The sequence below is a fragment of the Loxodonta africana genome, chromosome 7 (assembly GCF_030014295.1).
Source record: "Loxodonta africana isolate mLoxAfr1 chromosome 7, mLoxAfr1.hap2, whole genome shotgun sequence".
Taxonomy (NCBI): Eukaryota; Metazoa; Chordata; class Mammalia; order Proboscidea; family Elephantidae; genus Loxodonta; species Loxodonta africana.
This window is the reverse complement of record NC_087348.1, coordinates 27,389,869-27,416,402: the sequence shown is the minus strand read 5'-3', so window position 1 is coordinate 27,416,402 and position 26,534 is coordinate 27,389,869. Positions and strand designations below refer to the sequence as shown.

Sequence of the window (26,534 nt, the reverse complement as noted above, 5' to 3'; positions counted from 1 at the left end):
TTTAGTTTTTGCAAATTCTCTAAACTTGTGTTTATCTGTAAATATCTTAATTTCTCCTTCATATTTCAGAGAGAGTTTTACTGGATATATGATCCTTGGCTGGCAGTTTTTCTCGTTCAGTGCTCTGTATATGTCGTCCCATTCCCTTCTTGTCTGCATGGTTTCTGCTGAGTAGTCTGAACTTATTCTTATTGAGTCTCCCTTGAAGGAAACCTTTCTTTTCTCCCTGGCTGCTTTTAAAATTTTCTGTTTGTCTTTGGTTTTGGCAAGTTTGATGATGATATGTCTTGGTGTTTTTCTTTTTGGATCAATCTTAAATGGGGTTCGATGAGCATCTTGCATAGATATCCTTTCGTCTTTCATGATGTCAGGGAAGTTTTCTGTCAGGAGTTCTTCAACTATTTTCTCTGTGTTTTCTGTCCCCCCTCCCTGTTCTGGGACTCCAATCACTCGCAGGTTATCCTTCTTGATAGAGCCCCACATGATTCTTAGGGTTTCTTCATTTTTTTTAATTCTTTTATCTGATTTTTTTTCAGCTATGTTGGTGTTGTTTCCCTGGTCCTCCAGAAGTCCCAGTCTACATTCTAATTGCTCGAGTCTGCTCCTCTGACTTTCTATTGCGTTGTCTAATTCTGTAATTTTATTGTTAATCTTTTGGATTTCTGAATGCTGTCTCTCTATGGATTCTTGCAACTTGTTAATTTTTCCACTATGTTCTTGAATAATCTTTTTGAGTTCTTCAACAGTTTTATCAGTGTGTTCCTTGGCTTTTTCTGCATTTATCCTAATTTCATTTGTGATATCTTTAAGCATTCTGTAAATTATTTTTTTATATTCTGTATCTGATAATTCCAGGATTGTATCTTCATTTGGGAAGGATTTTGATTCTTTTGTTTGGGGGGTTGGAGAAGCTGTCATGGTCTGTTTCTTTATGTGGTTTGATATGGACTGCTGTCTCCGAGCCATCACTGGGAAACTAGATTTTCCAAGTAGTCGGCTAAAAAAAAATGCAGTCACATCCCTATCTGAATTCTCTCTCTGGCTCCGGGTATTCGGATGTTAATGGGGTCGCCTGGGGAGGGTGGGGGAGGGATCTGAGAGCTAGGAGTGTAGCACCACAGAATATAGAACTGAACACCATGTTCACGCTCCGCCCCCGTTCGCCAAAATCCGGGCTGGACAGGTCCCTGGCTAGGACACTGCTTTCCTTGCTCGGAAACCAGTCACTTCCTCCTGGGGACTTCCTTCGGTGCGCGGCACCGCTCGTGGGCACTGGGTGGGCATTTCCCGCACGAACGGGTGGGCCCGCCCCCAGGGTCTATTCAGGCGATTATAATTGGGTCCCGCGGTCATGCCCCGCCCGTGCGTGCGCCCAAATCCCAGCGGGATGACTTCCGGGTTGAGACGCTTCTTTCCCCGTTCCGGAACCAGTCACTTCCTCCCGGGGACTTCTCCTTCAGGAGCGCCACACCTCTCGTGCAAACTGGGTTGGCGTCACCTGCACGGCCAGGTGGGCCCGCCCCCTGGGTCAATTCAGGGTAATAAAAATGGACCCTGCGCTTACGCCCCGCTCCTGCGCATGCCCAAGTCCCAGCAGGACGGCACCCCGTGTGGGACGCTACTTTCCGCGCTTCGGGACCAATCACTTCCTCCCGAGGACTTCTCCTTCCGGTGTGCCACACCTCTCGCACAAACTGGGAGGGCGTCACTCGCACGACCAGGTGGTCCCGCCCCCTGGGTCAATTCAGGGTAATAAAAATGGACCCCGCGCTCGTGCCCCCTCTGAGCGCGCGCACGCGCCCAGATCCCAGCGGAATGGCTCCCCATCTGGGATGCTGCTTTCCCTGCTTTGAGGCCAGACACTTCCGGGGATTTCTCCCTCTTGTGTGCCGCGCCACACGCGCGGACTGGGTGTGCGTCCTCCCGCACGACCGTGTGGGCCCCGCCCTGGGGTCACTTTAGGGAAATATAGTTGACCCCCCCCGCTCGTGCCCCGTTGGCTTCTCGCCTAACTCCTGGCGGGACGGCACCCCAGCTGGGACGCTGTTCTCCCCCCTCCCAGATCAGTCACTGCCTCCCGGGTGCTTCTCCCTCCGGCTGCGCCTCTACGCCGCCCGCGCCAACCTGCTAAACTTCCTCCCGGGATGGGTTCAGGGGGAAGGGGTGGGCCCCCTTTCTGTGCCATCTGCCCCGCTGAGCTCTGCCCCAGATCGGGCTCCGAAGGTCACCTGCCTGGTGCGCTGGCTCCTGGTTCTGAAAACAGTCGCTGTCTGCCCGTATTTGTTCATTTTCCGTCTCTAAGTCTGTGCTTGTTGTTCAGAGTTCGTAGATTGTTATGTATGTGATCGATTCCCTTGTTTTTCCGAGTCTTTGTTGCAAGAGGGATCCGCGGTAGCGTCCACCTAGTCTGCCATCTTGGCGCCGGATTCTACATTCTATTTTTATAAACAGTATTGAGTATATATACCCAATTTTATTTTCTACCAGATGTGGCAAGTTAGTGTGTTAAACCTATTTATTTCATAATCTGCTCTTTTCCCATATGTTTCTAAATACTTATTTATCTTTGTTATTTGATAAGATCACTGAGGTTATGGACCATATTTTAATCAGCCTTATATTCCTAAAAGATTGTACAGTGCTGAAACATAATAAATCATAATGCCTATTTGTTGAATGAATAAACAATTTATCTGGAGATTTCTTAAAGTCACTAATTGTGATTACATTTACAGGTAAATTTGTCCTGACATCTAAAATAAGGGCACACAGAAGACCGTATGGAACAATGGAAAAATGTGACTGAGTTTGTCCTCTTGGGGCTCACTCAGAGTCTCCAGGGTCAGAAGGTATTATTTGTTGTGTTCTTGCTCATTTACATTGTGACAATGGTGGGCAACCTCCTCATTGTCCTGACTGTGGTGGTCAGCCCAACACTGGATGCTCTTATGTACTTCTTTCTTGGCTACTTATCATTTGTGGATGCTGTTTATTCTACTACAGTTACCCCAAATATGATTATAGACTTACTCTATGAGAAGAAAACCATCTCTTTCCAAGCTTGCCTGACCCAGCTTTTTGCAGAACACTTATTTGGTGGTTCTGAGATTTTACTTCTAGTGGTCATGGCCTATGATCGCTACTTGGCTATCTGTAGACCCCTGCATTATACGATGATCATGAACCAACAGGTGCGTGTTCTGCTGCTGCTGGTGACCTGGGTCGGAGGTTTTGTGCATGGTATAGCTCACCATCTCTTTGTTTACAATCTTCCCTTCTGTGGTCCCAATGTTATTGACCACTTTTGCTGTGACATGTATCCATTATTAAAGCTTGCCTGCACTGACACCTACGTCATTGGTCTCACTGTGATTGCCAATGATGGGGTAATATGTGTGGTCATCTTTATGCTGTTATTCATCTCCTATGGAGTCATTATGCACTCCCTGAAGAATCTTAGACAGGAAGGGAGGCGCAAAGCTTTATCCACTTGTGGCTCCCACATCACCGTGGTGGTCCTCTTCTTTGTCCGTTGTGTTTTTCTGTATGTGAAACCTTCTTCCACCTTACCCATTGATAAATTCTCGACCGTATTTTGCACTGTTTTCACACCTATGTTTAATCCCTTAATCTATACTTTGAGAAATTCAGAGATGAAAAATGCCATGAAGAAGCTTTGGATCAGAAAAAGAAAATGAGGCAACAGGCAAATGCATCATCTACTTTGAATAAAGGTTTCCCCTTCCAGGAAAACAAAAGAAAAAACTGAAATCCACTGCTATCTAGTCAATTCCAGGGAAGATGTGTGTAATTATTTAATTGTAGTAAATATTTCCTCAAGTCATCATGATTGTGCATGATGGAAAACATTTATTAGGATACCTCCAAGGATTAATTTTGTTGAAAATATATTTTTAAGATTTTTATTTCTTAAGAAAATATGCATACTTTTTTTATGTAGAATAGTTCTGTTGAGTCTATGGATTTACATTCTGTGTGATGACTTACGCTAAATCTAATGCCAGAAATCTATTTTAGTTGATGGAAGGTTCTCCCATGTCTCTTAAATAAATCTAAACCTTTTTTTCACAATTAGTAGTGCTCATTGTCAATTTCAGAATAATATATTTTGAGATATAGCATACAAATTGTTCCTTCCACCCCAAAAAGAGATAGAACATATTACTTAGAAATTTATGTATTCATTTTTATGTCTGCAAGATGTTTTAAATATAGTGCTTGCTTATACTGGTTAGCATGCTAAAGTTTATAAGAATGCTTCAGAAATCTGAATTAATTATAAAGAGGCTCCACCCACTAAACCCACTGCCGTCGATAAGGAAGCTAAACATACAAAAAGAATGTGAATGAGCAAGGCAGACAGGCAGAAAATTGAATCTTATTTTCCCAAATGGGAAATCATCTTATCTCCTCAAATGGAGCAGCTTTGGTGTTATATTTGCATAAAGATGATGAATTCGTCTTCTAAAGTCGTTTAAAACACTTCTTGAAGGCTTTGCTATTTTTCAAAATCCCATCTCCTTCTTGCTCATAGTGTTTCATGGTCTTCTAAAAGGTCCTAAAGGCAAACAAACAAACAAACCCATTGCTCTCTAGTTGATTTTAACTCATAGCAACCCTGTAGGACAGAGTAGAGTTGCCTCATAGGGTTTCCAAGGAGTGACTTGTTGAATCAAACTGCCTACCTTTTGGTTAGCAGCTGTAGCTGTTAACCACTACGCCACCCAGGGTTTCCAAAAGGACCTAGACCCTGCCATTCTCACGGAAAATTAGCAAAATCCATAATCAATGAGCTTCAAGTACACACTCCAGAAGTCGACAATGGATTACTTTGCAAGATTTCATTTCAGTAATGATACTGACCATTCATGATGTTTCCATCCTCACATCTCTTCCTAGGGGAATGCAGATTATTAGGTAAGAAAGAGATCGGAACAGATTGTTTTATTTGATAGAGGCCTCATTCATTACATCTTTGTGAACATTTTTCTTTTGAATCAGGCTTAAAATATTATTTGCCCCTGTGATTGTAGGAAACTTGTGGTCAAAGGCACTAGTGGTCCCTGCCTCTCTTATTTAGTCTTGTTTTATGATGATCTAATGCAATGAGAAACCCTGGTGGTGTAGTGGTTAAGTGCTACAGCTGCTAAGCGAGAGGTCTGCAGTTCGAATCCACCAGGTGCTCTTTGGAAACTCTATGGGGCAGTTCTACTCTGTCCTGTAGGGTCGCTATGATTCCAAATGGACTCAGCAGCAGTGGGTTTGGTTTTGGCTTAATGCAATGCAGGATTCGGTCCATTTCACTGGTAAAGCACACTGCATGCATGGCTTTGTATCCTGGTGTTTATCTCCAGTATTATTACATGGCTATTTTTTTTATATATACCATCTCAACCCTTCCTAAGCATAAGATTGTTCCTCAAATAATAGCAAACATTTGGTTGGTCTGAGTTAGCATAACTAAATCCTCCACTTTTGCCTTTTTCAAATGTGCATAGTTATATCAAGCAACGAGATAAAAATTCTAATTAATTGTCTATTTATATTCACTGATTTTTAAGTTACCTGAGGGTGGAAAATTAATTATTTTTGTGCCCTCTCTTTTTTGAGCAACATGTGGGATGTAGAATTGACCCCAGAAAACTTTGTAAATGATTTGTATTTTTGAATTCTCAGTCTATTGGAGTCAGAATTTCACTGATGAATTTTGATGAACTTTTTATATTAAATATATGTACCAATTTTGTTTGATATTTGCTACAAATGTTTACCGTACATGTTTTTCATATTGTAATTATGATTGTTTTTACATACAGATGTTATACTTAAAAATATTTTACTTTTTGATTTCTTCATTTACATATACTTTGACAATTCCATTTCCTTTCATTGACTTTATACATTTTAATCTTTTTTTGTTTTGTAAACAACTTTTAAAATAATCCTGTCTTCAACCCACCTAGATTTTTTTGTGTGTGTGGTGAGAGACTATCTAAAACTATTTTCTACAAATCAGTAAAATATTCTGCCAGCATAGATTATTAATTATTTGAAATACCAATTTAATTTTTTTTCTGTTAATATGTCATTTTATACGTAAAAAAAAAAATCAATCTTTTCTTCTACTTTTTTTGGTTAATTTCTCTGCCACTAATACACACTATTTCAGTAATCAGAAGTTTTTTTAAATAATTTTTATTGTGCTTTAAGTGACAGTTTACAAATCAAGTCAGTCTCTCACGTGTGAACTTATATATACCTTACTACATACTCCCACTTACTCTACCCTTAATGAGTCAGCCTGCTCCCTCCTTCCAGTCTCTCCTTTCTTGACCATTTTGACAGTTTCTAACCCCCTCTACTCTCACATCTCCCCTCCAGACAGGAGATGGCAACACAGTCTCAAGTGTCCGCCTGAAGCAAGTAGCTCATGCCTCATCAGCATCTCTCTCCAACCCATTGTCCAGTCCAATCCATGTCTGATGAGTTGGCATAGGGAGTGGTTCCTGTCCTGGGCCAACAGAAGGTTTGGGGACCACAACCTCCGGGATTCTTCTAGTCTTAGTCAAATCATTAAGTCTAGTCTTTTTATGAGAATTTGCGGTCTGCATCCCACTGTTCTCCTGCTCCCTCAGGGGTTCTCTGTTGTGCTCCCTGTCAGGGCAGTCATCGGTTGTGGCTGGGCACCATCTAGTTCTTCTGGTCTCAGGATGATGTAGTCTCTAGTTCATGTAGCCCTTTCTGTCTCTTGGGCTCATAATTACCTTGTGACCTTGGTGTTCTTCATTCTCCTTTGATCCAGGTGGGTTGAGACTCATTGATGCATCTTAGATGGAGACTTGCTAGCGTTTATGACTCCAGATGCCACTCTTCAAAGTGGGATGCAGAATGTTTTCTTAATAGAATTTATTTTGCCAATTCACTTAGATGTCCCCTGAAGCTATAGTTCCCAAACCCCCACCCCTGCTCTGCTGACCTTCGAAGTGTTCAGTTTATTCAGGAAACTTCTTTGCTTTTGGTCCAGTCCAGTTGTGCTGGCCTCCCTGTATTGAGTGTTGTCCTTCCCTTCACTTAAATTAGTTCTTATCTACTATCTAATCAGTAAATAACCCTCTCCCACCTTCAATCCCTCCCCACTCTTGTAACCACAAAAGAATGTGTTCTTCTCAGTTTAAACTATTTCTTAAGATCTTATAATAGTGGTTTTATACAATATTTGTCCTTTTGCCTCTGACTAATTTCACTCAGCACAATGCCTTCCAGGTTCCTCTTTGTTATGAAATGTTTCACAGATTCGTCACTGTTCTTTATTGTTGCGTAGTATTCCATTGTGTGAATATACCATAATTTATTTATCCATTCATCCAGTGATGGCACCTTGGGTGCTTCCATCTTTTTGCTATTGTAAATAGTGCTGCAATACACATGGGTATGCATATATCTGTTCTTATAAAGGCTCTTATTTCTCTAGGATATATTCTGAGGAGTGGGATTTCTGGGTCGTATGGTATTCTATTTCTAGCTTTTTAAGGAAACGCCAGATAGATTTCCAAAGTGGTTGTACCATTTTACATTCCCACCAGCAGTGTATAAGAGTTCCAATCTCTCCACAGCCTCTCCAACATTTATTATTTTGTGTTTTTTGGATTAATGCCAGCCTTTTTGGAGTGAGATGGAATCTCACTGTAGTTTTAATTTGCATTTCTCTAAAGTGATCGAGAACATTTTCTCATATATCTGTTAGCCGCCTGAATATCTTCTTTAGTGAAGTGTGTGTTCATACCCTTTGCCCAATTTTTAATTGGGTTGTTTGATTTTTGTGGTTGAGTTTTAGCTGAATCATATAGATTTGAGAGATCAGGTGCTGGTTGGAGATGTCAGAGCTGAGAATTTTTTCCCAATCTACAGGTGGTCTTTTTACTCTTTTGGTAAATTATTTAGATAAGCATAGGTGTTTGATTTTTAGGAGCTCCCAGTTATTTGGTCCTCTTCTTCATTTTTAGTAATGTTTTGTATTCTGTTTATGCCTTGTATTAGGGCTCCTAAGGTTGTCCCTATTTTTTCTTCCATGATCTTTATCGTTTTAGACTTTATGTTTAGGTCTTTGATCCTTTAGTTTTTGTGCATGATGTGAGGTATGGATCCGGTTTCATTTTTTTCCAGATAGATATCCAGTTATGCCAGCACCGTTTGTTAAAAAGACTATCTTTTCCTCAATTAACAGACACTGGGCCTTTGTCAAATATCAGCTGCTCATATGTGGATGGATTTATACCTGGGTTCTCAATTCTGTTCCATTGGTCTATGTGCTGTTGTACCAGTACCAGGCTGTTTTGACTACTGTGGCTCTATAATATGTTCTAAAATCAGGTAGAGTGAGGTCTACCATTTTCTTCTTCTTTTTCCGTAATGCTTTACTTATCTGGGGCTTCTTACTCTTCCATATGAAGCTAGTGATTTGTTTCCCCATAAGATTAAAAAATGTTGTTGTAATTTGGATCAGAAGTGCATTGTATATATAGGTGGCTTTTGGTAGAATAGACATTTTTACTATGTTAAGTCTTCCTATCCACCAGCAAGGTATGTTTTTCCACTTACGTAAGTCACTTTTAGTTTCTTGCAGTAGTACCTTGTAGTTTTATTTGCATAGATCTTTTACATCTTTGGTTAGATTTATTCCTAAGTGTTCTATCTTCTTGGGGACTACTGTGAATGGTATTGATTTGGTGATTTCCACTTCGATGTTCTTTTTGTTGGTGTAGAGGAAACCAACTGATTTTTGTATGTTTATCTTGTAACCTGAAACTCTGCTGAACTCTTCTATTACTTTCAGTAGTTTTCTTGAGGATTTCTTAGAGCTTTCTGATTATAAGATCATGTCGTCTGCAAACAGAAATAATTTTACTTCTTTCTTACTAATCTGGATGCCCTTTATTTCTTTGTCTAGCCTAATTGCTCTGGCTAGAACCTCCAACACAATGTTGAATAAGAGTGGTGATAAAGGGCATATTTGTCTGGTTCTTGTTCTCAAGGGAAATGCTTTCAGGCTCTCCCCATTTAAGATGATGTTGGCTGTTGGCTCAGTGTAAATGCCCTTTATTATGTTGAGGAATATTCCTTCTATTCCTATTTTGCTGAGAGTTTTTATCATGAATGGGTGTTGGACTTTGTCAAATGCCTTTTCTGCATCAATGGATAAGATCATGTGGTTTTTTTTTTTTTGTTTTGTTTTATTTATTTGGTGGATCACATTAATTGTTTTTCTAATATTGAACTAACCTTGCATACCTGGTATAAATCCCACTTGGTCGTGATGGATTATTTTTTGATATGTTGTTGAATTCTGTTGGCTAGAATTTTGTTGAGGATTTTTGCATCTATGTCCATGAGGGATATAGGTCTGTATTTTTCTTTTTTGTGGTGTCTTTACCTGGTTTTGGTATCAGGGATATGCTGGCTTCATAGAATGAGTTAGGTAGTATTCCATCCTTTTCTATGCTTTGAAATACCTTTAGTAGCAGTGGTGTTAACTGCTCTCTGAAAGTTTGGTAGAACTCTGCAGTGAAGCCCTCTGGGCCACGGCTTTTTTTTTTTTTGGGGGGGGCTTTTTTTGATTACCTTTTCAATATCTTTTTTTGTTGTGGGTCTATTTAGTCATCCTACTTTTGGTTGTGTTAGCTTAGGTAGGCAATGTGTTTCTAGGAATTCATCCATTTCTTCTAGGTTTTCAAATTTCTTAGAGTACATTTTTTCATAGTAATCTGATATGATTCTTCTAATTTCATTTAGGTCTGTTTTGATATAGCCCATCTCATTTCTTATTCGGGTTATTTCATTCCTTTCCTGTATTTCTTTAGTCAGTCTGGCCAAAGGTTTATCAATTTTGTTAATTTTTTCAAACCATCAGCTTTTGGTTTTGTTAATTCTTTCAGTTGTTTTTTCTGCTCTCTAATTCATTTAATTCTGCTCTAATTTTTAATATTTGTTTTCTTCTGGTGCCTGATGGATTCTTTTGGTGCTTGCTTGCTGTTTGTTCAAGTTGTAGGGACAGTTCTCTGCTTTTGGCTCTGTCTTCTTTATGTATATGTGCATTTATTGATATAAATTGACCTCTGAGCAGTGCTTTTGCTGTGTCCCAGAGGTTTTATAGGAAGCATTTTCAGTCTCGTTGCAGTCTATGAATTTTTTTATTCCCTTCCTTAATGTCTTCTATAACCCGGTCTTTTTTGAGCAGGATCTTGTTCAGTTTCCAAGTATTTGATTTCTTTTCCCTAATTTTTCTGTTATTGATTTCTACTTTTATGGCCTTGTGGTCTGAGAAGATGCTTTGTAATATTTTGATGTTTTGGATTCTGCAAAGGTTGGTTTTATGACCTAATATGTGATCTATTCTAGAAAATGTTCCATGTGCACTAGAAAAAAAAGTATACTTTGCAGCTGTTGGGTGGAGTGTTCTGTATAAGTCCATAAGGTCAAGTTGGTTGATTGTAGCAATTAGATCTTCTGTGTCTCTATTGAGCTTCTTACTGGAAGTCCTATCCTCCGAAAGTGGCATGTTGAAGTCTCCTACTATAATTGTGGAGGTGTCTATCTCACTTTTTAGGTCTGTTAAAGTTTGTTTTATGTATCTTGCAGCCCTGTCATTGGGTGCATAAATATTTAATATGGTTATATCTTCCTGGTAAATTGTCCCTTTAATCATTATATAGTGTCCTTCTTTATCCTTGTTGTGGATTTTACTTTAAAGTCTATTTTGTCAGAAATTAATATTGCCTCCCCTGCACTGTTTTGCTTGTTCTTTGCTTGATATATATTTTTTCCATCCTTTTAGTTTTAGTTTGTTTGTGTCTCTAAGTCTATTTCGACAAGGGTAGTAATGTGTTATTAGCTGACTTCAAATAAATAAGTATATACCCATTTCCTTCAAGTTGATTTTGGCTCATAAAGAACCTACAGGACAGAGGAGAACTGCTCCATAGGGTTTCTAAGGAGTGGCTGGTGGATTTGAACTGCCAACCTTTTTGTTAACAGCTGTAGATCTTAACCACTGTGCCAACAGGACCCCAAGCAGTTCTAAATTCTCATTCTAAACTCTCCTGAAAGGGAAGATGGGAAATTCTGAGAGGAAATAGAGAAATAGGCATAGTTCAAACCCCTAAGTGTTTTTTGAATCCAATCTTATGCCTCCATGAGTTAGGATGAGAGTCTTCTTAAAGCCTGTGCTGGTACATAAATATTAAAGAAGGATCATGCTAACTACCTAGGTAAAGTAAGTTTTTACATGAGAAATCACAAGTGATCAAGAGATCAAGGTCAAAAGAAAGACTTGAGGCTAGAGAAGCTTGAATTAGGTCTTCAGACTGGCTCCTCGTTAACCACATGTCCTGGGGTAAAAGGCTAAATCTTGTGTTGTCTCAAGTTTTCAATATGTAAAATAGAAGGAATAAGTTTGCTACTATATATAGCATTTAAAAAAAAATCAAAAGAGATAATCTACTTGAAGTGATTTGCACAGTGCCTAGCATATAAGAATATAAGAAGCAATCAATTAATATTAGTTTTTGATCATTGCATGTAATAATAATGTTTAACCTTTACATAGAGCTTTATAATTTATGAAACATTTTAATATCTCCTATGGGGAAAGCCGGCTTAATTTCTTCAGTCCTTTGTTTTCTCAGGACTCAGTCTGAGATTGCAAAATGGAAGTAGAGAAAAGAAAGGATCATGAGAAGGTGATGGAGACCAGTGGACAGCACAGATCTTTCTGGGTGTGGGGAATGCTGAGCAACAAGGTGTAAAAAAGTGTGATTAACCCTACAGGGAACAAGTTGGATATTATAATGCAAAGGCATTTCTGATAGGGATCTGACTGCATTTGTTTTAGCGGATTTACTGGAAAGACAAGTTTCCCAGGTCTGATATCTCTGGGTATTCAACAGAGAGCTCACTGACCCACAATAGGGAACTGAGGGCTGAAGCTCCCCCCAGACCACCTAGCCTCCTGCCTTAGGGGTCTAAGGAGGGTGACACCCACCAATCTGTAGAGGTACTTGCATTGGGGGCCTAAGGTACAGCTGCAGAGCCCACCCACCAAGGTGCTTTAGGAATAGAGACACACCTGTCTCACTGACACTTGGGGGAAGCCTGTCAACATCCTGCCCCCCCGGAGTGTGAACCCCAGCTGCTGATAGAATCTGGTGCACACAACTATCACCACTACTTCTCAAGGTGGATAGGTGACAATGTGATTCACACACTTGATGACCCAAAATCAGATTCTACTCAACAATAGTGAATGGACTCAGGCATATATATCTGGTAACAGCCCAAACCAACTGGTAATAGGTCATAAGTGAGTCAAGGGCTACAACAATCAAGACAGCGCAATCTAGTAGCCCATCTACGTATATTGAAAGAAAACAAAACAAGATAAGACTCAGTGAGCAAATATAGAATAAATCACTACAATATCTTAGTGATGGCTCAGAGACAGCAGTCGATATCAAACCACATAAAGAAGCAGACCATGATTGCTTCTACAACTTCCCAAACTAAAAAAATCAAAATCTTTCCCAAATGAAGATACAATCCTGGAATTGCCAGATACAGAATATAAAAAACTAATTTACAGAATGCTTCAAGACATCAGGGATGACCTCAGAAATGAAATAAGGCAATCTACAGAAAAATCCAAGGAACACACTGATAAAGCAGTTGAAAAACTAAAAAAGATTATTCAAGAATATAGTGGAAAAATTAATAAGCTGCAAGAATCCATAGAGAGACAGCATTCAGAAATCCAAAAGATTAACAATAAAATTACAAAATTAGACAACGCAATAGGAAGTCAGAGGAGCAGACTCCAGCAATTAGAAGGCACAGTGGGAAACCTGGAGGACCAGGAAATTAACACCAACATAGCTGAAAAAAAAATCAGATAAAAGAATTAAAAAAAACTGAAGAAACCCTAAGAATCATGTGGAACTCTATCAAGAAGGATAACTTGCGTGTGATTGGAGTCCTAGAACAAGGAGGGATAACAGAAAACACAGAGAGATTAGTTGAAGATCTGCTGGTAGAAAACTTCCCTGACATCATGAAAGATGAAAGGATATCTATCCAAGATGCTCATCAAACCCCATTTAAGATTGATCCAAAAAGAAAAACACCAAGACATATTATCATCAAACTTGCCAAAACCAAAGATAAAGAGAAAATTTTAAAAGCAGCCAGGGATAAAAGAAAGGTCTCCTACAAGGGAGAATCAGTAAGTTCAGACTACTCAGCAGAAACCATGCAGGCAAGAAGGCAATGGGATGACATATACAGAGCACTGAAGGAGAAAAACTGCCAGCCAAGGATTGTATATCCAGAAAAACTATCTCTGAAATATGAAGGTGAAATTAAGATATTTACAGATAAACACAAGCTTAGAGAATTTGCAAAAACCAAACCAAAGCTACAAGAAATACTAAAGGAAATGGTTTGGTCAGGAAACCAATAATATCAGATACCAGCACAACACAAGGTCACAGAACAGAACATCCTGATATCAACTTAAATAGGGAAATCACAAAAACAAATTCAGATTAATTAAAAAAAAAACTCTCAAGACAGGGAATCATTGAAGTCAATATGTAAAAGATCACAATAATCAAAAAGAGGGACTAAATACAGGTGGCATAGAACTGCCATTTGGAGAGGAATACAAGGCAATATAGGACAATACAAGTTAGGTTTTTACTTAGAAAAATAGGGGTAAATATTAAGGTAACCACAAAGAGGTCTAACAAATCCATAACTCAAAATAAAAACCAAGAAAAACGTAACGACTTAGCAAACATAAAGTCAACGACTATGAAAATGACGAACACACAATTTAAAAAGAAAAACGTCTCAGCACAAAAAGGTAAGTGGAAAAAGAAATTGTCAAGAACACACATAAAAAGGCATCAAAATGACAACACTAAACACATACTTATCTATAATTACACTGAATGTAAATGGACTAAACGCACCAATAAAGAGACAGAGAGTCTCAGACTGGATAAAGAAACACGATCTGTCTATATGCTGCCTACAAGAGACACACCTTAGACTTAGAGACACAAACAAACTAAAACTCAAAGGATGGAAAAAAATATATCAAGCAAACAATAAACAAAAAAGGAGTAGCAATATTAATTTCTGACAAAATAGACTTTAAAGTTAAATCCACCACAAAGGATAAAGAAGGACACTACATAATGATAAAAGGGACAATTGACCAGGAAGATACAACCTTATTAAACATTTACGCACCCAATGAAAGGGCTGCAAGGTACATAAAACAAATTTAAACAGAACTGAAAAATGAGATAGGCACCTCCACAATTAGAGTAGGAGACTTCAACACACCACTTCCAGAGAAGGACAGGACATCCAGTAAGAAGCTCAATAGAGACATGGAAGACCTAATTACTGTAATCAACCAACTTGACCTCATTGACTTATACAGAACTCTCCACGCAACTGCAGCAAAGTATACTATTTTTCTAGTGCACATGGAACATTCTCTAGAATAGATCACATATTAGGTCATAAAACCAACCTTTGCAGAATCCAAAACATCAAAATATTACAAAGCATCTTCTCAGACCACAAGGCCATAAAAGTAGAAATCAATAACAGAAAAATTAGGGAAAAGAAATCAAATACTTGGAAACTGAACAACACCCTGCTCAAAAAAGACCGGGTTATAGAAGACATTAAGGAGGGAATAAAGAAATTCATAGACTGCAACGAGACTGAAAATGCTTCCTATAAAACCTCTGGGACACAGCCAAAGCAGTGCTCAGAGGCCAATTTATATCGATAAATGCACACATGCAAAAAGAAGAAAGAGCCAAAAGCAGAGAACTGTCCCTACAACTTGAACAAATAGAAAGCCAGTAACAAAAGAATCCATCAGGCACCAGAAGAAAACAAATAAAAATTAGAGCTGAACTAAATGAATTAGAGAACAGAAAAACAATTGAAAGAATTAACAAAGCCAAAAGCTGGTTCTTTGAAAAAATTAACAAAATTGAGAAACCATTGGCAAGACTGACTAAAGAAATACAGGAAAGGAAACAAATAACCCGAATAAGAAAAGAGATGGGCCGCATCACAACAGACCCAACTGAAATTAAAAGAATCATAACAGATTACTAAGAAAAATTGTACTGTAACATATTTGCAAACCTAGAAGAAATGGATGAATTCCTGGAAAAACACTACCTACCTAAACTAACACAATCAGAAGTAGAATAACTAAATAGACCCATAACTAAAAAAGAGATTGAAACGGTAATCAAAAAACTCCCAACAAAAAAAAGTCCTGGCCTGGATGGCTTTACTGCAGAGTTCTACGAAACTTTCAGAGAAGACTTAACACCACTACTACTAAAGGTATTTCAAAGCATAGAAAAGGATGGAATACTACCTAACTCATTCTATGAAGCCAGCATATCCCTGATACCAAAACCAGGTAAAAAAAAAAAAAGAAAAATACAGACCTATATCCCTCATGGACATAGATGCAAAAATCCTCAACAAAATTCTAGCCAATAGAATTCAACAACATATCAAAAAAATAATCCACCATGACCAAGTGGGATTTATACCAGGTATGCAAGGCTGGTTAATATTAGAAAATCCATTAATGTAATCCACCACATAAATAAAACAAAAGACAAAAACCACATGATCTTATCGATTGATGCAGAAAAGGCATTTGACAAAGTCCAACACCCATTTATGATAAAAACTCACCAAAATAGTTATTGAAGGAAAATTCCTCAACATAATAAAGGGCATCTATACAAAGCCAATAGCCAACATCACTCTAAATGGAGAGAACCTGAAAGCATTTCCCTTGAGAACGGGAACCAGAAAAGGATGCCCTTTATCACCACTCTTATTCAACATTGTGCTAGAGGTCCTAGCCAGAGCAATTAGGCCAGACAAAGAAATAAAGGGCATCCGGATTGGCAAGGAGGAAGTAAAATGATCTCTATTTGCAGATGACATGATCTTATACACAGAAAACCCTACGGAATCCTCCAGAAAGCTACTGAAACTAATAGAAGAGTTCAGCAGAGTCTCAGGTTATAAGATAAACATACAAAAATCACTTGGATTCCTCTACATCAACAAAAAGAACATCGAAGAGGAAATAACCAAATCAATACCATTCACAGTAGCGCACAAGAAGATAAAATACTTAGGAATAAATCTTACCAAAGATGTAAAAGACCTATACAATGAAAACTACAAAGTACTACTACAAGAAACTAAAAAGGACCTACTTAAGTGGAAAAACATACCTTGCTCATGGATAGGAAGACTTAACATAGTAAAAATGTCTGTTCTACCAAAAACCATCTATACATACAATGCACTTCCAATCCAAATTCCAATGTCATTTTTTAAGGTGATGGAGAAGCAAATCACCAACTTCATACGGAAGGGAAAGAAGCCTCGGATAAATCAAGCATTACTGAAAAAGAAGAAGAAAGTGGGAGGCCTCACTCTACCTGATTTTAGAACATATTATACAGCCACAGTAGTGAAAACAGCCTGGTACTGGTACAACAACAGGCACAGAGACCAATGGAACAGAGTTGAGAACCCAGATATAAATCCATCCACATATGAGCAGCTGATATTTGACAAAGGCCCAGTGTCAGTTAATTGGGGAAAAGATAGTCTTTTTAACAAATGGTGCTGGCGTAACTGGATATTCAGTTGCAAAAAAACAAAACAGGGCCCATACCTCACACCATGCACAAAAACTAACTTCAAGTGGATCAAAGACCTAAACATAAAGACTAAAACGATAAAGATCATGGAAGAAAAAATAGGGACAACCCTAGGAGCCCTAATACAAGGCATAAACAGAATACAAAACATTACCAAAAATGACGAAGAGAAACCCGATAACTGGGAGCTCCTAAAAATCAAACACCTATGCTCATCTAAAGACTTCACCAAAAGAGTAAAAAGAACACCTACAGACGGGGAAAGAATTTTGAGCTATGACATCTCCGACCAGCGCCTGATCTGTAAAATCTATATGATTCTGTGGAAACTCAACCACAAAAAGACAAACAACCCAATCAAGAAGTGGGCAAAGGATATGAACACGCACTTCACTAAAGAAGATATTCAGGCAGCTAACAGATACATGAGAAAATGCTCTCAATCATTAGCCATTAGAGAAATGCAAATTAAAACTACGATGAGATTCCATCTCACTCCAATGAGGATGGCATTAATCCAGAAAACACAAAATAATAAATGTTGGAGAGGCTGCGGAGAGTTTGGAACTCTTATACACTGCTGGTGGGAATGTAAAATGGTACAACCACTTTGGAAATCTATCTGGAGTTATCTTAAACAGTTAGAAATAGAACTACCATACATCCCAGAAATCCCACTCCTCGGAATATACCCTAGAGAAATAAGAGCCTTCACACAAACAGATATATGCACACCCATGTTTATTGCAGCTCTGTTTACAATAGCAAAAAGTTGGAAGCAACCAAGGTGTCCATCAATGGATGAATGGTTAAATAAATTGTGGTATATTCACACAATGGAATACTACGCATCGATAAAGAACAGTGACGAATCTGTGAAACATTTCATAACATGGAGGAACCTGGAAGGCATTATGCTGAGGGAAATTAGAGGCAAAAGGACAAATATTGTATAAGACTACTATTATAAGATTGTGAGAAATAGTATAAACTGAGAAGAACACATACTTTTGTGGTTACGAGGTGGGGAGGGAGGGAGGGTTGGTGAGGGTTTTTTACTGATTAGTTAGTAGATAAGAACTACTTTAGGTGAAGAGAAGGACAATACTCAATACATGTAAGGTCAGCTCAACTGGACTGGACGAAAAGCAAAGAAGTTTCCGGGATAACCTGAATGCTTCAAAGGTCAGTAGAGCAAGGGCGGGGGTTTGGGAACCATGGTTTAAGGGGACTTCTAAGTCAATTGGCAAAATAATTCTATTAGGAAAAGATTCTGCATCCCACTTTGAAATGTGGCATCTGGGGTCTTAAATGCTAATAATCGGCCATCTAAGATGCATCAATTGGTCTCAACCCACCTGGATCAAAGGAGAATGAAGAACACCAAGGTCGCACGATAGCTATGATCCCAAGATACAGAAAGGGCCACATGAACTAGAGACTTACATCATCCTGAGACCAGAAGAACTAGATGGTGCCCAGCTACAACCGATGACTGCCCTGACAGGGAGCACAACAGAGAACCCCTGAGGGAGCAGGAGAACAGTGGGATGCAGACCCCAAATTCTCACAAAAAGGCCATACTTAATGGTCTGACTGAGACTAGAGGAATCCCGGCGGTCATTGTCCCCAAACCTTCTTTTGGCCCAGGACAGGAACCATTCCCGAAGACAACTCATCAGACATGAAAGGGACTGGACAGTAGGTAGGAGAGAGATGCTGATGAAGAGTGAGCTATTTGTATCAGGGGGACACTTGAGACTGTGTTGGCATCTTCTGTCTGGAGGGGGGATGGGAGGGTAGAGAGGGTTGGAAGCTGGCAAAATTGTCACAAAAAGAGAGACTGGAAGGTCTGACTCATTAGGGGGAGAGCAAGTGGGAGTATGGAGTAAGGTGTATATAAACTTATATGTGACAGACTTGATTTGTAAACGTTCACTTGAAGCTCAATAAAAATAAAAATAAAAATGCAGTGTAAGCAATGCTGCAGAGGCTTGATCAGAAAAGGTAATACAGCTTCCACCTGACTCTCTCTCGGGAAGCTCATCCTTGGAACTCAGCCACCATGTTGTGAGGAAGCCCAAGGTACATATAGAGGCCACATGAAGGTGTTCTGGCCAACAGCTCAGGTAGGGCAGTCAACAGCAAACATCAACTGTGAGTGAGTGCCTCCAGATGATTCTAGCCCCCAGCTTTCAAGCCACCCCAACAAAGGCCAACTGGAATACAGATGAGCTGTTCTCACCAAGCCCTACTCAGATTACAGAGTCATACACAAAATAAATGTTGTCATCATTTAAAAAAAAAAAAGTGGGATTGAAGGGGAGGGCTTCAGTGAGTGAGAACGCTTGTAAGTAAATCTATATATTGATGTTAGAAAATTAGATGTGACATTCACATTAAAACAGTAATCATGTGACAAATTTTTCCCCTATCTACTGCCAAAATCAACCATTAATTCTGGTGATAGTAGTGGTGGTGTTGGTGGTTATGTGCGTGTGCTTGTGTGTATGTGTCTGTGTAAAATAGCTTGTAATCACTTTGAAGAAAAAAAGATTCATGCTGGGTGTTTAAAAACCTTTTATAAAGAAGAAGAAAATGTAGATTGCAGATAAATAAGAGAAAAATTTGTCCACATTCTTTATGATAACTAGGTGTTTTGGGGTGGCACAGATACAGCCTTACAGAAAGAACACTATAATTTTAATAGTCACAGTCATGTTATCCCCTCTCATAGGCAGTAAACATAGATACCCTGGTGGTGTAGTGGTTAAGAGCTATAGCTGCTAACCAAAAGGTCAGCAGTTTGAATCCACCAGGCACTCCTTGGAAACCATATGGGGCAGTTCTACTCTGTCCTATAGGGTCGCGATGAGTTGAAATCGACTCACCTGCAGTGGGTTTTGGTTTTACTCTTAAAAATTTCAATAGTCTATAAAAGTAGTTGACATTGAATGTGCACATACTTTGGGCCAATTGCAGAGCTAGTAGCCTTGTCACTCTCACAGCCATACTTCAAGCTAGTTGTCCTCATTTGACAGAAAATAGTAGAAGGGTTCAGAGGTTAAACACATTTTCAGAATTACCTTTGTTAGCTCTTTATTTCAGTGTAAGACTAAGGGTATGACCTAGTACTAACATCAAAAAACTTCCTTACCCTCTCTCTATCCTAGTTATTTCATCTACTATAATAGTAGATGACTCAATATTGACACAAGGATTAAATGCGCTTGGCATTTGAAAAGCAGTCACGGAAAAGTTAGCCATGTTAATCATGGCATCTGTACATGAAGTTGTCTCAGTAAAGAGCAATACTATCTTTCAGAGGGTGAAGTCCAAAACTTTGGAATAATTTTTACCCTTCTTTCTTTCTGACACCCCACATCAAGTCCATCAGCAGGTATTATTGAAGCTACCATCATAATACATCTAACTCCGCTACTCCCATCCTGGTGCAAACCACTATCACATTTCTGCTCAATTGTTACAGTATCTTATGTGTTTTAAATCATAATCTCTACCCGTGGTAGAAGAGGATTAGTGTGTGATGTGACACCCTTCTTCAGCTCACATCTGTGATTCGGTGTAAAGGGAGTTTCCCTGGGGTGTGACCTGACAACCTTTTATCTTACAAGAGACAAAATGAAAGGGAAGCAAGCAGAGAGTGAGGGAACTCATACCTGCCAGAAAGCAGTGCCAGGAGCAGAGCATGACTTTTGGACCCGGGGTTCCTGTGCAGAGAAGCTCCTAGTCCAGGAGAAGATTGATGACAAGGACCTTCCTCTAGTGTCAACAGAGAAAGCCTTCCCCTGGAGCTGACACCCTGAATTTTGGGCTTCCAGCTCACTAGACTGTGACAGAATAAATTTCTCTTTTTTGAAGCTATCCACTTGGGCTATTTCTTTTATAGCAGCACTAGATTACTAAGACACTTTCTAAGGTATCTAAGTGAACTGCCTATAGAAATAGTGAGACCTGTTTAAGATTATGCAATGAGATGGCGGCACAGTGAGAAAGAAAACCCATGTCTACTAATCCTGAAGCTGATGTTCTCAACCACCATTGTGTTTCAGAATCATAATAGCCTTGCTAAATATTGTTACATCATAGAGTTCTCTGACTTCTTCAGTAAAACATATGATACCCACGAAATTGAGCTCTCTGTCAAAACAGGTAACTATAAAGACAACTATGACATACATTTGTCTCGTGGTAGCAGACTTCATTTTTGAAAAGAATCAGAAGTTATTTGCAACAAGCTCTTATGAGTTAGGTAAGTTGTTTAGCTGAGAAATCTTCCTTTGATCAACTGAGGAGTAATGATTTCTCTTTGCTTATAAGCCTTATGCTTAAGCCATCTCTGAAAGCAGTTTGCTAGACGAGTCTCAGATATATACTTAACAATGTTAGATTCCAGTAACTAATTATATAGTGAAATTTTAATAATGAAATTGTTATGTTACCATGTGCTTTTGAAAAAAATCTGTACTTAATTACCACTAAGGAGTCCTAGTGGCCCAGAGGTTAAGAGATACAGCTGCTAACCAAAAGGTCGGCAGTTTGAATCCACCAGCCACTCCTTGGAAATGCTGTGGGGCAGCTCTAATCTGTCCTATGGAGTCTCTATGAGTCCAAATCGGCTAGACGGCAATCTGTTTGTCTGTTTTTTCAATGATTTTATATCTAATAAAAGTCACTTCCTACCACATAAGGAGCCCTGGTGGAGTAGTAGTTAAGAAGGGTTTGCCTGCTAACCAAAAGTTCAGCAGTTAAAATGCATCAGTCGCTCTTTGGTCTACAGGGTACTGTAGGGTCACTAAGAGTACAGCATCAACTCAACGGCAATAAGTATGACATACAAAAAAAAAAATGGTTTTAAAAAAACAGGCCACAACTAAGTACCAGCACCAAAGAAGTATACATATAATGAAAAGTTCACAGGATGTGAAGTGAGAATATTTGAGCTCAAGGCTGACTTATTTGTTCTATGATCTAATTATTTAAATTTTACAACCCTGCCCATTTTTCTATCTGTGAAATAATAACACTAACTAAATTTCAGTTTTATAGGGTCATTGTGACCACCAAAGGACATTTTAAAATTTCACATAGGCTTAAATGCAATTAATTTTTATTACTGTCAACTTTTACTCAACAGAACAAGAAGCCCATATAATTTTAAACATTGGTATATTGACAGTGTATTGAGAGAGAGTATTTTCTTTCTAAACTGTATTCTGCACTGTCCTAGATACCAGTAGGCAGTACAGGTTCTGACTGCCAATAGCTTACACGTGCAGGTCTGTTATACAACTCTGCAATTAGAGAAGAGAATTTTCAATTTGTAACAAAACAAAAAAGGCTTTGATATAAATGCTGCCTTTGATTCTGATACCATCTGAAATGGTTAAAAGAGCATGGGATTTGGAATTCAAACAATTAAAACAATCCAAATAGCTCTGACTCAGCCTTTGGGCTGATCATTTAACCTCTTTTAACTTTATTCCTCTTCATCTGGAAAATCAGAATAATTGTTGCAAAGTGTGGTGTGATGGATGACTTTCGTGATGACTTTATAGCCATGGTCTTGTAATCCCCACCCAAGTGATTGGATGCGATTGAGTGGTAGGGTAATTATGGCCCACCAAAGGGATTGGTCAGTTTTGTCATCCTGCTGGACTTAAAATCAGCCACCCCAGAGGGGGAAAAGAGAAGATCCCACCACTGCCAAGGAAGAACAGCCAGGAGCCAGCACGCCTTTTGAACACGGGTTCCCTGTGCTGAGAAGCTCCTGGAAGCAGGAGACCAACAGAGACAATGAGCTGAAACCCTGAAGATGGTGAGAAGCAGTGGCAGAAAAGACCTAGTAGGGGACACCCAGCAGCAGGAGACACCCAGCAGCAGGCAACTGCCTGGTGGGCTTCCAAGCTGATGGAGAAAGTTGAGTGCCTTTGGGCATATGTCTAGGACCAGGGAGAGGTGTGCCTTTCAGCACAGCTGGAAAGAGGCTGTTCTTATGGAAGAACTGTATCTTGAATGTTCTTGGGCCTGAATTGTAACTGTTACTTCCCTAATAAACACCATAATAGTGAGTATTGTCTGTGACTTCTGTGTGGCCATTGCAATGAATTATTGAACCCAGCAGAGAAGTAGAGACATAGGAAGGGCAGTTGGTGTCAGAATTAGTAAAGATGGTGGAGAGAGGAGGCATGTCTGACTTCCGCAAGGAATCAGGCTTGGGTTGCTAATTTTGATTCTTCTTCCTCCTTGTGAAGATAGAGGAGGTCAGACACCACCTCCATGCCATTCTTGCACAAAGGTTGTATGGAAGTTAAATGATATATGTGAGAAAAAGCTACATATATATATACACACACACAAACATATACATTTTTACACATATATGTATGTAACATAAAACAAAAATGTAAAGATTATGATAGAAATAAAATCTTCATATTGGGTCATTTATGATCTGAAATTACATTTCCTTTCAATAACATTTTGATGGCATTTTTTACTTCTGCATTCCTTACTGTGTAGATAATGGGATTTAACATGGGAGTGACAAGAGTATAGAATACAGCTATGGCTTTATCCATGGAGAAGGTGGCTACTGGTCGCATATACATAAAAATACAGGGCACAAAGAACAAGACAACAACAGTGATGTGGGAACCACAGGTAGAGAGGGCCTTTTTCCTCCCTGCAGAGCTCTGAGTCCTCAGGTGATATAGGATGGCAACATAGGATATCGACAACATTGCAAAGGTTATTACACAGATTACCCCACCATTGGCAGCAATCAAGAGACCAACAAGGAAAGTGTCTGTGCAGGTAAGTTGTATCAGTGGAAAGACGTCACACATGAAGTGATCCATAATGTTGGGGCCACAGAATGGGAGCCAGAAAGTGACAAGAATCTGTCCAATAGAATGGAAAAAACCCACTGTCCAAGACACACCCACCAAAAGGCAGCATACATGGTGGTTCATGGTGGTCACATAGTGCAGAGGTCTACAGATGGCCACATAACGGTCATAGGCCATGACCACAAGGAGGGCAATCTCAGAACCACCTAAGAAATGTTCAATAAAGATCTGTGTCATGCAGCCATTGAAGGAGATGGTTTTTGTCTCAGAGAGCAAGTCAGCTAGCATTTTAGGGATTATGGAAGAGGAGTAGCAGGCATCTATCAAAGATAAGAAGGCCAGGAAAAAATACATTGGAGATTTCAATGTCTGACTGTAGATTATGGTGACCGCAATGAGCAGGTTTCCTGTGACAGTGACAATGTAGGTGATAAACAACACAACAACTAGAATTCTCTGCATCTGAGGATTCTGTGTAAGTCCTATTAGAATTAAATCAGTCACATTCATCCTGTTTTCTTTCATTTCAGTTCCGATGATGGACACAGAAATTGGGATTATCCTGTAAAGACAGCATTATTAAAGCAGGGTGATGAGATTTTGGGTTTGCAAATAAGAACAAAGCATTTTAATAATATAAACTCTTTTCCTTATGGTATACAAGAAGAGAAAAAAACAAGCAATTTCTATTTTACAAAAAGATTAGAACCATTGAAGCTGTCTAATCCAGCTTTTTCTGTTGGTGCTGGAATGCCATCTACAACATATTCTGACAAGTGGTCACTGGACATTTGCCGGAGGATATCCAGGCAGAGGGAGCTCATCATTTAATAAACTTAATTCCTTCCTGGCCACCAAGAAATGTTAGGGAACTCATCTATGTGTGGGTGTGGAGCCCTGGTGCCACAACAGTTAAGCACTCTGCTGCTAACCAAAAGATTGGCAGCTCAAACCTATGAGTCACTCTGTGGGAGAAAAGACCTGGCCATCTGCTCTCATAAAGATTTCAGCCTAGGAAACCCTATGGGGCAGTTCTACTGTGTCATATAGGGTCACTATGAGTAAAAATCAACCGCACAGCACACAACAAAAACAACAGCGCATACACAGAGAAACACACACACATATAAGTACATATATGTGTGTGTGTATATATATATATATATATATATATATATATGAGGGGCCCTGGTGGGGCAGTGGTTAAGAGCTATGGCTTCTAACCACCTCTTAGTTCTTGTTTTACATACTGTTGATATGCAGATTAAGACCAAATCACCTCACTCTTCCATTCAAAAACCCTTTCATTAAGCCACAGAGAAGGAAAACTTTATCTGCCTTCTTCACCTCTTTTATCCCCAGAACTACTTTAATGTTTGACCCAGAGTGGAGGTCAATAAACATTAAGTGTACAAATAAGTTGGAAGACAATTTACTTATTTCTCCTGTGTTCTCTCTTTTCCAAAATAGGAGTGCTCACCATCTTACCAAGAAAAACAATTTAATAAAGTGTTGGAAAGTGAGCAAGATATACTCATTTCAGCCCTTCAGATATATTCTCACTCTTCTCCTCTATGGCGGGCTTCCACGGTGTTCCTCAACCAGGCCTCCTTCTTCTCTGGTCAACAGGAAGTACTAGATGAATGTTAGAGGACAGGGTGGGAAGAAAAGAATGTCAGGGTTTATTCTCCTGGGCCCCTCCCATGGTTTATCAGTAACAGGGTACCTTAAACTAGGGTCACAGCACTTGTTGGGTAGGCGTCTCCTCCTCTCATATTTCCTTTTGTAATCATTTATTTCACTCATTCCCTCAGCCATGATTGTGGTTATGGTTTCCTACTGGTAGCTAGGCCTGGAATGCTTTATCATCATCCCTAATTAATTCCCCTTAAACTTATTCATACCTCGATAAATAATCTTCTTTAAATTTTTTTAATATGCCATTTTGACTATGCTGTTTCTTGTGAAGACTCCAATGGATATAGAAATTTTGCCCTTTTCTTTTGTAAATAATAGAAATAAATGGAAAAATAGTTTTCCCTTTATGTAATTTTATGTTATTTCAAAATAATCTCTACTTCTTTTGATGTATAGCTGCTAAAGAAATTTAACTTCTGTGAGGAAAAAACTTTGAAAGACTTTGAAATATAAAAACATTACGGGCGATCTTCAATGAAAGCTATGTGTTATCTATAGCACTCTCCTTGGGGCTACATGATTCTGTGAGGCTTATGCCTTTCACTGTCTTTGAGCTATTTTATAACTCTTTGAGTTATAGAAAACTGATAACACAAATAATTTCTGTCCATAAAACTGAAAATGTTGTCTGATGGAGGTTCAATTGATTTCCCTCAATCATTGTGGACAAAGTCAGTTTTGCATCTATTTGTAAATTCATTACACATCCCTGATTGAACAAATTGTGCTACACTGGATTCTCCTTTAAATGGATTACAACATATTCCTGGTTCATTCATTAATTAATGTGTTAAATAAAAGCTTTGCCATGTGTTCATTTTAAATTTGTATGAGAGCCATGATGTTATCTTTTTTGGGAATGTATTTGTCTTTGTATATTAGAATTACTTAGAAAGTAAGCTGAAAAACTCACAAAAATCCAGATTCTCTTTCTCTGTGTGTTATTGCATCCTGAGTTTTTCTGTTTTATTTTATTTGGGAGGGGTAGTTTTAATCACTTATAAAATCTCCTTTTGAGATTTTGAAGTCAAACAGAAACAAGATATAATATTAAGGAACATTTTATCAGTCTGCCAAACTCCACATCCACACAAAATTAGACAAAATGAATATTGTTATTAATGAAAATAAAACTTGTAGAGTCTGGGGAGAAGGATTA

The 26,534-nt window shown here is 38.9% G+C and overlaps 2 protein-coding genes across 2 annotated transcripts; one reads left to right on the top strand and one right to left on the bottom strand.

The window, feature by feature from the left end:
• Positions 1-2,780: 2,780 nt before the first annotated feature.
• LOC135232081 (olfactory receptor 4A47-like) lies at positions 2,781-3,698 on the top strand. Its single transcript, XM_064289371.1, has one exon. The coding sequence runs from the start codon at positions 2,781-2,783 to the stop codon at positions 3,696-3,698; it is 918 nt and encodes a 305-aa protein (XP_064145441.1).
• A 19,571-nt stretch (positions 3,699-23,269) lies between these two features.
• Positions 23,270-24,309, bottom strand: LOC100655901 (olfactory receptor 4C3D-like). The gene has a single exon (XM_003423450.3). It carries the CDS (start codon positions 24,200-24,202, stop codon positions 23,270-23,272), a length of 933 nt encoding a protein of 310 aa, XP_003423498.2. The 5' UTR covers positions 24,203-24,309.
• Between the last annotated feature and the right edge of the window lie 2,225 nt (positions 24,310-26,534).

Bases quoted from the DNA above. Each gene is read 5' to 3' on its own strand.
- LOC135232081 (XM_064289371.1), top strand. From the start codon at position 2,781: ATGGAACAATGGAAAAATGTGACTGAGTTTGTCCTCTTGGGGCTCACT.
- LOC100655901 (XM_003423450.3), bottom strand. From the start codon at position 24,202: ATGAAAGAAAACAGGATGAATGTGACTGATTTAATTCTAATAGGACTT.